Below are 12,639 nucleotides of genomic sequence, written 5' to 3'. Positions count from 1 at the left end.
TTTTTGCGCTTGATTGCTCAAGCCTGGATTTCAGGCTCAATCAAACGCCATTTGGACAGCCGGGAAGAAGGTAAGGCACCTCCTGCTGTCCAGTATGCCGCGGTGGTCCCAAGCAGCTCCACTGAGCTAGCCGGTATGGATTTCTCCCGTTTTAGACGCCGCAATCAACTTTGATTGCGGCATCTAAAGGGTTGATTCCGATCGGCGATGTCCGGTATTAGCCGCGGGTCTTGGTTGCTGATAGCAACCGGGACCCAGCAGATACGAAGCGCGCTTCTGAACGTGCTTCACAGATTGGGAACCGCCCATGGAAGTGAATATACATCCGTGGTCGATAAGGGGTTAATACAATTTTTTGGGTGGAAAGAGAAGTACAAACTGGAGTGTAACTGGTTCAAGTTCTATGAATTTTCAAAATGTCTTTTTCTCAAACTACCCACATTGGGGTGCCATGTTTTAATGGCACAGCATGTAACACTGTTGTTTCATTATCCTTTGGTTTTAAAAGGTCAGTTGTTCAAAGCATAAGCATGACCCCAAGCAGATTCTCAGGTATTATATTCCAGTGACTTGCACACACATCCGTGCCCCCTGCAGAATGCTTGTGCAGGATGTTCTCTCTATGACATAACACCTATCAAGGGAAATTGCCTAACAGCAGCAAGAACACTCAGCCCATCCCAAGCTGTTTGTGCAATGTTACTGTTTTTGTCTTCCGTCTTGCTGAGATTCTGACATATCCACATACTTCAGAATGAGGTAGTCTCATAAGAAGGCATTCCTGCTTTACACTTTACTTCTCTCCGGGCTCACTTCAATCTGCATTCTTCTTCGTGGAAAAATCTTTCTTTTAAGTGAAATTAACTATTAAACAAAGAAATTAATTAATTACTGACTAGGACTAAGCTGTTTGATGACACGTTAGGTAAAACAGAACTGGTGATTTTATACACAAGAATTGAAAGCAGCTATTTATATGAACAGAAACAATATGGTATAGTATCAAGGTAACCTGTCAGCTCTAGATCATGCTCAGAGCTCAAGTGTTAAAAAGGCTGGACTGGGGGCACAATAAACACCTACTCCCTGCATTATCTGACTAATGTACAGGGCTCGTCTTCCACCACTGAGCAGAGCACATCAATCAGTCAAGGTGGAAAGGGATAGAGGATGGAGGTAATACTTAAAGGAAATCTGTCATCAGAATCACCCGCACTAAACCTGTTACACAGGCTTGTAGTGCGGGTGATCCTGATTTAAACGCTCCTTACCTGGTTAAAAATGGTTCAGCGGTTCTTCAGATATCTTTATCTTTAGTTTTCTGTTATTCCCTGGCTTGGGACTCAGTGGGAGGTGTTATCATCTGGGACTCGGCCACATGTCATTCTAGCTATAAGTTCATGAATATTCATGAGCCGGGCGGCAGCTCCGCCCAGCTAGAATGACGTGTGGCCGAGTCCCAGATGATAACACCTCCCACTGAGTCCCAAGCCAGGGAATAACAGAAAACTAAAGATAAAGATATCTGAAGAACCGCTGAACCATTTTTAACCAGGTAAGGAGCGTTTAAATCAGGATCACCCGCACTACAAGCCTGTGTAACAGGTTTAGTGCGGGTGATTCTGATGACAGATTTCCTTTAAGATTTAAACATGATCTACAGATGACAGATTCTCTTTAAATTAAATACAAACATAGAATGATGTGTTTTCAAAGTTAATTTTAAAAAACATTGAAATTAACATTTCAATTTAGAATTTCTCTTAAAAGGTGACATTTCACATTAATTCTCCAATGCCCAATTAGAATCCAATACAGAACTAACACATGTAGAACTGTGGTATGCTGCAGGGAAGTTTGTTATCTGCTCACCACTACAAGCACACTTTTTCAATTAGTCATCTATAATTCAAGAAAATACAGACTTTTTCACACTAGCATAATACAGATGCATATTATGGCCCCATGTCCCAGCCTGACCAGGTGTCTGATGACCTGATCTGACACAATGTTACAAGGTTTTGAAGATGGGGACAGAATTATTATTTTTTTTTACCCCATTAATACATTAACAAAGAAAATGTATCCCTTTAACCCTCTAAGGATAAAGGTGGGGTTGGCCTTGAAGACACAGGCAGTTTTCATTTTTGTGTTTCTGTTTTTTCCTTGCGTTTTTATTTTTTTCATCTGCACGACCTCATGAGGGCTTGTTGTACGCATAACCAATGTACAGTGAAATAAAAATTATTTGTGGGGAAATTTGAAAAAAACTCAATTTAGCAAATTTTGGGTTTCAAAGTTTTATTTTTACACAATGCGCTTTGCAGTAAAACTGAAATGTTAACTTTCCACTCTACATTTTAGGTCGGGTGAGGGGAATACAGTGCAGGCTCGCATCAAACAGCAGCGGTCAGCTGCTGATCGCTCTGATGCCAATCATTTAAATGGTTACATGCCACGATCAATAGCGATCACAGCATTTAAACATTAAATGCCGATAATTCCCGGTGTCCATTGGTCCTATCAAAACACGTGTTCCCCAGGATGCTCTTATTTTTTTCTTTTTTTGGTGTTTTGTTTCTTTGCTCCACATTTATAATGGATCTCCAATAAAAAGTTTATTTCCACAAAATGCTGGCCGTTTGACCATTTTCTGCAATCCTTATATGACTTATACTGAACAATACTTTGTTACAATTGTTCTCCGCTAGTAAAGTCTGCTTGAAGGCCTTTAGCAACTGCCATAAAAAAAAGCATCATCCCCCAGCACATTGGAGGAGTGCTGATTATAGAGTTTACAGTCATCGCTTATGTCAGAAACCTCTTAAATGCTGCAGCATTTAGGAGGTCAAATGGGTACTCCGGTGAAAAAAATTTTTTTTTTCAAATCAACTGGTGGCAGACAGTTAAACAGATTTGGAAATTATTTCTATTTAAAAATCTTAAGCCTTCCAGTACTTATCAGATGCTGCATGCTCCAGAGGAAGTGGTATAGTTCTTTTCTGTCTGACCAAAGTGCTCTCTGCTGACACCTCTGTCCATGTCAGGAACTGTCCAGGTTAACGTACAAGGAGAGGCTTCATTGGATACAACCGGCACTGACAGACCAAGATGGACACAGCAAGGAACAGACTTTAATAACCAGGATGCAACGAGTTTTGCTGTGCATGCGCAGCTTCTTAAAGCATCATACTCTACATGCCTGAAGAAGCTGCGCATGCACAGCGAAACACATTGCATCCTGGTTATTAAAGTCCATTTTACCTTTCTTGCTGTGTCCATCTTGGTCCGTCAGCGCCAGTTGCATCTATTGAAGCCTCTATGGTACGGTGACCTTATTGCACCAGCAGGAGGGCAGCAAACAACCTATTATTTGTGCCTGAACCATTGCTGTATATTACCAAAACCCAGGGCACAAGATCCCTATAAGGGAATAAACTCCCCTAAAATTTAACGTTTATTATTTATTTATGTAAAATGTATTGTAGTGACAAACAATTGTTAAAACTGTAGTGTCATAGGCTCCAGATGTAACAGATAATCGGGGGGACCCCACAGTAAAATGTATAGGGACCAGCAGTTTCCCTTTATAGCTGGAATGCCATGACACACTTTAAGGGAGGCAAATTTCCATTGTTTTAAAGTGTGTCATGGCATTCCAGCTACAAAGGGAAACTGCAGGTCCCTATACCTTGTACTGTGGGGTCTCCCTTGGGGAGATTTGTGGTTGAACCATTGTTGTGTATGATTCTACACAGCCACCCAGGATGAGCAGTTATCCTTTCACTTTCTCACACCAGGTGTAATTGGTTTTACCCTATGGAGGGCTTGTTTTATCACTCTTAGGAACTGTCCAGAGCAGGAGAAAAACCCCATAGCAAACCTTTTCTGCTCTGGACAGTTCCTGACACTGACAGAGGTGGCAGCAGAGAGCACTGAATTCAGACTGGAAAGAACTACACAACTTCCTCTGGAGTTTACAGCAGCTGATAAGTATTGGAAGGCTAAACATTTTGAACATTAGTACCTGTACGCCCGGTATAAAACGTTGTGACCCCGCGTCATACCGGGTCGGTCCCGGCGGCTAATGACCGCCGGGACCCTGGGCTGATAGCGTGCAGCACCGATCGTTGTGCCGCGCGCTATAACCCTTTGCAGCGTTCAAAGTTGATTGCTGCGTCTAAAATGAAAGTAAAAGCTTCCTGGCAGCTCAGTCGGGCTGATCAGGACCATCGCAGTGAAAACGCGATGTCCCGATCAGCTAGAACGCAAGCGGAGGTCCCCTCACCTGCGTCCGTCGCGTCTGATCGGCGATTGATTGCTCCAAGCCTGAAATACAGGCTTGAGCAATCAACCACCGATTACACTGATCTTTGCCAGGTTAATGCATGGCAGTGATCTGTGTATGAGATCGGTATGTGCAGTTAAATAGCCACCAGGGGGGCTATAACACTGCAAAAAAAAAAAAAAGTGTAAGAAAAAAGTTAATAAAGATCATTTAACAACTTCCCTAATAAAAGTAAGAATCTGTGTACATAAAAATTAACATATGTGGTATCCCCGCGTGCGGAAATGTCCAAATTATAAAAAATATATCATTAATTAAACCGCACGGTCAACGGCGTACGTGCAAAAAAATTCCAAAGTCCAAACAGCGTATTTTTGGTAACTTTTTATATCATGAAAAAAATGAATAAAAAAGCAATCAAAAAGTTCGATCAATATAACAATGGTACCGATAAAAACTTCAGATCACAGCACAAAAAATTAGTTCTCATACTTTGAAGCCCTCTAATTTTTTTCAAAAAGCAAAAATATGTCCATTTGTGAATAAAAATAAAATTTATTTGGAATATCCATTTTCCTTACAAGTAGAGAGCTTCAAAGTTAGAAAAATGCAAAATTTTGGGATTTTTCACCAAAAAAAGGATGCAAGTAACGCCGAAAATTTACCACCAAAATAAAGTAGAATATGTCACAAAAAACAATATCAGAATTTTCGGTAAAAGCGTTTTCGAGTTATTAATTCGTAAAGAGACTGTGGTCAGAATTGCGGAAAAGGGCTCAGTCCTTAAGGTGAAAAAGGGCTGCGTCCTTAAGGAGTTAATGACCATCATCAGCGTGATCGATAATGTCATCATTGACCAAGTGCCCGCTGCTAATAGCAGCGGACACTCGGGGAGATTTACCAAAACCTCCCAAAGGAAAAGTTGCCCATAGCAACCAATCAGATCGCTTCTTTCATTTTGCAAAGGCCTTATTAAAAATGCAAGAAGCAATCTGATTGGTTGCTATGAGCAACATTTCCTCTGCACAGGTTTTCATAAATCTCCCCTCACTGCCTAAGAAGCTAACACAGCTCCTGAGCTTACTTCATAGCTAATTATTGTTAATGTACACAATGAAAAAATAATAAAGGGTTACCTGTTCAGCAAAAAAGGAGATGACTGTAAACACGATCAATGTTCCCAAGACACAGTGAGTCCAAAACTTCAACTTGTCTCTGTAAATCCTCCTTAAAAAACAAAAGCATTGCATTTGTCATGATCTATGCATTTCTTCGAATAGGTTACTATCTAACAAATAATGCAGTGTTTACCATTCCTGTAACTCATGCACATGTAGGAAGCGGTTACGGTATTCTTTTGGCAATTCAAACTGAGAAGGAATTGGAAACATTGATTCATAGAAGTCTCGTAGAACAGCCTTCACAGTCTGTGCATCCTTGTGATTGTGATTAATATTATCATTCAGACAGATGAATTTTCTGGAAGAGTCACAATGTTTATTACAACATGTATGCGTTACAATTCTTAATGAGACCTATTTGATGAAAACTGAAACACTATTAGCCAAATCAAAGGCCACAGGATATTGTAAATAATCATACAATTAAAAAAATCTTTATTTAACATATAGAAAAAACATAAAATATTAAAATTTAAATAGCATCGTAAAGTTGCAGAGAAGAAATAGAAGCAGAAAATGGAGGGGTAAACTCATAATAATGACCACAATGTAATCAGAGGCCACAGGACAAAGTAAATAGTATTGGGTGTACACCTCACTGATAATATGAATACATCATGGGAACATAAGAAAGGAGTAAGGAGTAATGTACACTAATAGCTTATGATCAAAAAAATACAGATCAATAATGTATTAGAATAAGTTGAAATAAGCCATGCACTGTATAGAGATACCTCTCTCCCTACCCTGAACATACGTTTTCGCCTGTCGCTTCGTCAGGGTCAACAAGGATACCCAATTTATATAGGTAGGATTTTATTTTAACTACAAAAAAAAATGATAACTACATGCACGAAAATTTATACGTTAAAAAAAATGTCCTCTTCTGACCCCTATAACTTTTTTATTTTTCCATATGGGGGATGTATGAGGGCTAATTTTTTGTGTTGTGATCTGAAGTTTTTATTGGTACCATTGTTTTGCTCCGACTTTTTGATCACTTTTAATTAATTTTGTAATGGTATAAAAAGTGACCAAACATATTTTGGGCTTTGGAATTTTTTTACGTGTACGCCATTGAAGGTGCGGTTTAATTAACAATATATTTTTATAGTTCGGACATTTACGCACGCGGCGATACCACATATGTATATATATTTATTTACACAGTTTTTTTTCTTAAAGGGAAAAGGGGGGCGATTAGGGAAGGGGGTTAAATCACATTTATTAACTTTTTTTACACTTTTTTTTTGCAATGTTATATCCCCCATGGGGGACTATACATGCAATACCTTGATTGCAGACACTGGTCAATGCTATGCCATAGCATATCATTGATCAATGTTCTCGGCACTCCACTGCTCCTGCCTGAATCTCAGGCACGGAGCAGTGAATCAGCGATTGGACGGCAGGAAAGGAGGTAAGAGACCTTTCCTCCATCCTCTCAACTTTGAACGTGGTGTCTAAAGGGTTAATGCCAGACATCAGCCCGATCAACGATGTCCAGCCTTAGCCATGGGTCCTGGCTGCTTGTAGCAACCGGGACCCACTGGGTATGATCCGCTCTCACCTGCTGATTCAATTCACGTGCATTTGCGGCAAGGGGTTAATAAAGATTGTCTTATCTGATTATTCACGATATCCTGTAGCCTTTGTTTCGGCCAATATTACTGGGTGGCCCAAGGCATTTATTTATATATATATATATATATATATATATATATATATATATATATATATATATATCCGTATATGTGTTTGTCAATTATTTATGAAAACTGAAACACTGTCAACAAATGTAACAACTTTGAAAGTATAAGGCTGTGCTACTGAGAGACATCTCAACAAACTTTGAATATGTGGACAATATTATGTGCTTAATATTTTTCTTTAAGTACATCTATTCCTAATTCCTAACCATCAAAAGTGCTAGTAATGCGAAAACAGTGTTCTTACCGAGGGTTTTTCCTTATATCATCTAACTGGCCAACCACATGAGATACATTAGTGCGAATCATTTTGAATGCAATGTCCTCTTCTCCCATAATTTCAAACCTTAAAGAGAGGATTTCTCTATTACTACATTATTTGTGCTACAGTGAACTTATTATATTCAAAACATTCACTAACATAACATGATTTTTTTTAGCACAAACTTTACTTGCAGCAATGGTCATTACAGTCTCACTAAAAATATTTCTGATCTGATTTCTGTTACTGCTATAAGGCTGTGTTTCCACTCAACAGTTTTTATACATATATATTTTTTTTTTTTAAAGAAAAGTGCCACTGCATGTATGTGTAAACGTACTCTAATAGAAGTATGTAAGTAGTGAAAGGGTACGTTCACACACGCAGATTTTTTAGCGGCTTTTCCGCTGCGTATTTAAAAAGTGGGCGGGCTCTTCTCGGCTGTCCACAGCAGATTTTCCGCGGCGGAATGTACACTGCGGAAAATCCGCTGCAAGCTCCTTTGAAGTCAATAGGGACTGTGGCGTATTTTCCGTAGCGTAAATTCCGCCGCGGAAAATCTGCTGCGGACAGCCGAGAAGAGCCCGCCCACTTTCAAATACGCAGCGGAAAACCCGCTATAAAATCCGCGCGTGTGAACGTACCCTTAGGATGGAAAACAATACTATGTTGAATATATCAGAGATTGATTATGCTAGGATATAAGCAATTGTCCTTGTTCTCATTCATGCAGAACATCCCTGTATAAACATGTTCATCAGACAAATAGTACTGAAATGTCTCACTGGGACAAAAAGCTATATTTGTAGATACTGTCAAAAACCACAATTACCTTACCTGTATTTATTCTTATCTTTGTATGCCTTTCGTATCAGATCAATAACCGGTTTACAATTAGTTACCAGGTGTTTGGTGACAGGAGGCTATAAAGCAAGAAAACACAGGTATGTGTACATGCACTCAATATAAGAAACCAAATATTCTGCCTCAACTGGTAGATATATAGATATATCCTGATGCCTGCCCACCTAATATGAAAAAAAGGATAGAGCCTAATTGCCCAAAGTACAGTACACAACTTTTGGCCCCACTATATCTAAGTAACCGCATTTTGTAAAAAGAAAAAGGTGTAAAACTGACGTAATAAAGTGTGACAGAAAAAAAACATTAAATCTAAATTACAAAAACACTTTACAGCTTTTAATTCTGCACGTATTGTACTGAAAAAAAAAAGAAAAAAAAGTTCCTGGTCAAGAAGAACAAAAACTGTTTTAGTGTAGAAGTGGTTAACAATAAAAAAAAATCTTCTGCCACTCTGAACATTAACCCCTTAAGGACGCAGGGTTTTTCAGTTTTTGCATTTTCGTTTTTTTCCTCCTTACCTTTTAAAAATCATAACCCTTTCAATTTTCCACCTAAAAATCCATATTATGGCTTATTTTTTGCATCACCAATTCTACTTTGCAGTGACATTAGTCATTTTACCCAAAAATCCACGGTAAAACGGAAAAAAATAATCATTGTGCGACAAAATCGAAGAAAAAACACAATTTTGTAACTTTTGGGTGCTTCCGTTTCTACGCAGTGAATATTTCGGTAAAAATGACACCTTATTATTCTGTAGGTCCATATGGTTAAAATGATACCCTACTTATATAGGTTTGATGTTGTCGTACTTCTGGAAAAAATCATAACTACATGCAGGAAAATTTATACGTTTAAAAATGTCCTCTTCTGACCCCTATAACTCTTATTTTTCCACATACAGGGCGGTATGAGGACTCATTTTTTGCACCGTGATCTGAAGTTTTTATCGGTACCATTTTTGTTTTGATCGGACCTTTTGATCACTTTTTAATGGTATAAAAAAAGTGAACAAAAATACGCTTTTTTGGACTTTGGATTTTTTTTTTTTTTTTATGTGTACGCCATTGACCGTGCAGTTTAATTAATGATATATTTTTTATAGTTCGGACATTTACGCACGGGGCGATACCACATATGTTTATTTTTATTTACACTTATTTTTTTATGGGAAAAGGGGGGTGATTCAAACTTTTGTTAGGGAAGGGGTTAAATGATCTTTAGTAACACTTTTTTTTTACTTTTTTTTTTTGCAGTGTTATAGCTCCCATAGGGACCTATAACACTGCACACACTGATCTTTTACACAGATCACTGGCGTGTATTAATACGCCTGTGATCAGTGTTATCGGTGCTTGACTGCTCCTGAATGGATCTCAGGCACGGAGCAGTCATTCGCCGATCGGACACCGCGGAGGCAGGTAAGGGCCCTCCCAGTGTCCTGTAAGCTGTTCGGGATGCCGCGATTTCACAGCGGCGGTCCCGAACAGCCAGATTTAGCAGCCAGGATACTTTCACTTTAGACGCGGCGGTCGGCTTTGATCGCCACGTCTAAAGGGTTAATACAGGGCATCACCGCGATTGGTGATGTCCTGTATTAGCCGTGGGTCCCCGCGGCATATCGCCGAAGCCGGCGGAGGATGTAAATATACGTCCTTCGTCGTTAAGGGGTATTCCAAGATTTTTTTTTTTATTTGACTATGCTACAGGGCCTGTAAAGTTAGTGTAGTTCATAGTATAGTGTCTTAACTAGAGATGAGCGAACTTACAGTAAATTCGATTCGTCACAAACTTCTCGGCTCAGCAGTTGATGACTTATCCTGCATAAATTAGTTCAGCTTTCAGGTGCTCCTGTGGGCTGGAAAAGGTGGATACATTCCTAGGAGACTCTTTCCTAGGAATGTATCCACCTTTTCCAGCCAACCGGAGCACCTGAAAGCTGAACTAATTTATGCAGGATATGACATCAACTGCAGAGCCGAGAAGTTTGTGACGAATCAAATTTACTGTAAGTTCGCTCATCTCTAGTCTTAAATATTGGGGTGAAAATCACATAAGAATTGTGAGAAAACCTTCACACACAGGTTATTTTTAACAGCATACAAAAAGACTTGTCTCAGAATTTTCCCAGGTTGCAATGCGGCCGAGACCTGACTGATGACAGGGAGCCTGTCTGCGTCAATGGGTGGAGGAATCGCTTGGTGGGAGAGAGATTAATCTGCAACTAATGCAACAGCTGAAGGCACCCTGATTGAAAACCACAGGTCTTTGAATGGATGCAGCTCATTTATGTCTCAATGGGTGGGGTGGCTGATGAGTGGGAGGGAGGAAAATGGAATTTTGGGATTTGTAGTCAAAAAAAGAAAAGTCAAACAGGAAATACCAGTTCACAAAAAGCTAGCCACAGCGTTCTGGTAATCTCACAACACAGCCATTTAGCCCCAAGACAAGCGCAGATCCTTCCTAAGCAGGTCCATTACTGTTTGGCAGGTACGTACAAAAATCACCTCATGGTGGAGAACCCCTTTATGGGTACAGTACTATGTATGCTGGTAAATCACTGATAAAATCTGCAGCATATTTAGTGGGGCTTGACAAATTTTTTTCAATCTAGGAGCAAGAAAAAAGTAGTTAGGAGCTAGGATGCTGCACATCATGCAACATGATGTCTTATGATTAGTCATTAGTGTCCCCTCATCATTACCTCTTCATCTCTCCTCATGTGTCATTAATAATAGTGTCCCCCTCATCTCCACTCATGTGTCACAATCATTCCTGTCCTTTCAGCTTTGAAAAAACAAAACAAAACTGTTTTACTTACCGCCACGTCTGTTCCCACGCTGATCCCGATTCTACCTCCGGTTGGCGCTCCAGTGTTACATGATCAGTGGATGTCATGTGACCGCCTCTCTTCATATTCCGGAATATGGAGAATCACAGCTGAGAACCTTGGTGGTCACATGACGTCCGCTGCTCATGAAACACTGTAACCCTGACAAGAGGCAGAATGGGAAATCAGCATAGGAAAAGAGGTGGAAGTAAGCAAAACAGTAAGTAACTGTAGACTGGACAACTGCCACCTATAAGAAAAAAAAAGTTACCCAGCTTTCAGACACCATCTCTAACTTGGACTGGATCACCACTTTACCTTTATACTCTTTCTTTCTTGATGAAGTTTTACATACTCGTTAAAGCAGATAATGTGTAATTTTACTGAATTTCACAATTCATGTTTTGTTGGAAGGGTCCTTGTCATCACTTTCATGCTGCCTGAACCCAAATGGCTTTTGCATGTCTGACAGTTCAGACTTATGGATCTTTCGCTAAACCCAAACAGGGAAAAACATTAATCAAGGCATATAGGATAATGCCAGTTCTTAACCCCTTCAGGACCAAGTCCATTTTGGCCTTAAGGACCAGAGCGTTTTTTGCACATCTGACCACTGTCACTTTAAACATTAATAACTCTGGAATGCTTTTAGTTATCATTCTGATTCCGAGATTGTTTTTTCGTGACATATTCTACTTTAACATGGTGGTAAATTTTTGTGGTAACTTGCATCCTTTCCTTGTGAAAAATCCTAAAATGTGATGAAAAATTAGAAAATTTTGCATTTTTCTAACTTTGAAGCTCTCTGCTTGTAAGGAAAATGTATATTACAAATAAAAAAATTTTTTATTCACATATACAATATGTCTACTTTATGTCTGCATCATAAAAGTGACAAGTTTTTACTTTTGGAAGACACCAGAGGGCTTCAAAGTTCAGCAGCAATTTTCCAATTTTTCACAAAATTTTCAAACTCACTATTTTTCAGGGACCAGTTCAGGTTTGAAGTGGATTTGAAGGGTCTTCTTATTAGAAATACCCCACAAAAGACCCCATTATAAAAACTGCACCCCCCAAAGTATTCAAAATGACATTCAGTCATCATTTTAACCCTTTAGGTGTTTCACAGGAATAGAAGCAAAGTGAAGGAGAAAATTCACAATCTTCATTTTTTACACTCGCATGTTCTTGTAGACCCAATTTTTGAATTTTTACAAGGGGTAAAAGGAGAAAATGTATACTTATATTTGTAGCCTGATTTCTCTCGAGTAAGCACATACCTCATATGTCTATGTAAAGTGTTCGGCGGGCGCAGTAGAGGGCTCAGAAGGGAAAGAGCGATAAGGGGATTTTGGAGAGTACGTTTTTCTGAAATGGTTTTTGGGGGGCATGTTGCATTTAGGAAGCCCTTATGGTGCCAGAACAGCAAAAAACCCTCACATGGCATACCATTTTGGAAACTAGACCCCTTGAGGAACATAACAAGGAATAAAGTGAGCCTTAAT

At 39.3% G+C, this 12,639-nt stretch overlaps 1 protein-coding gene across 1 annotated transcript in view; it reads right to left on the bottom strand.

Moving 5' to 3' along the window:
* Window positions 1–203: 203 nt before the first annotated feature.
* The window catches only part of GNPTAB (N-acetylglucosamine-1-phosphate transferase subunits alpha and beta), a 113,385-nt gene continuing 100,949 nt past the window's right edge, over window positions 204–12,639 (bottom strand). Inside the window, exons 17-21 of the mRNA XM_056574563.1 lie at window positions 8,278–8,363; window positions 7,426–7,524; window positions 5,600–5,767; window positions 5,425–5,515; window positions 204–864 (exon numbers count right to left, since the gene is read on the bottom strand). Coding sequence (XP_056430538.1) covers window positions 787–864; window positions 5,425–5,515; window positions 5,600–5,767; window positions 7,426–7,524; window positions 8,278–8,363 — 522 coding nt within the window. The 3' untranslated portion in view covers window positions 204–786. The remainder of the gene's footprint in view (window positions 865–5,424; window positions 5,516–5,599; window positions 5,768–7,425; window positions 7,525–8,277; window positions 8,364–12,639) is intronic.

Source organism: Hyla sarda, chromosome 4 (assembly GCF_029499605.1).
Source record: "Hyla sarda isolate aHylSar1 chromosome 4, aHylSar1.hap1, whole genome shotgun sequence".
Taxonomy (NCBI): domain Eukaryota; kingdom Metazoa; phylum Chordata; class Amphibia; order Anura; family Hylidae; genus Hyla; species Hyla sarda.
Note: the sequence above shows the minus strand (reverse complement) of the source record. Positions and strands in the feature narration are given on the sequence as shown.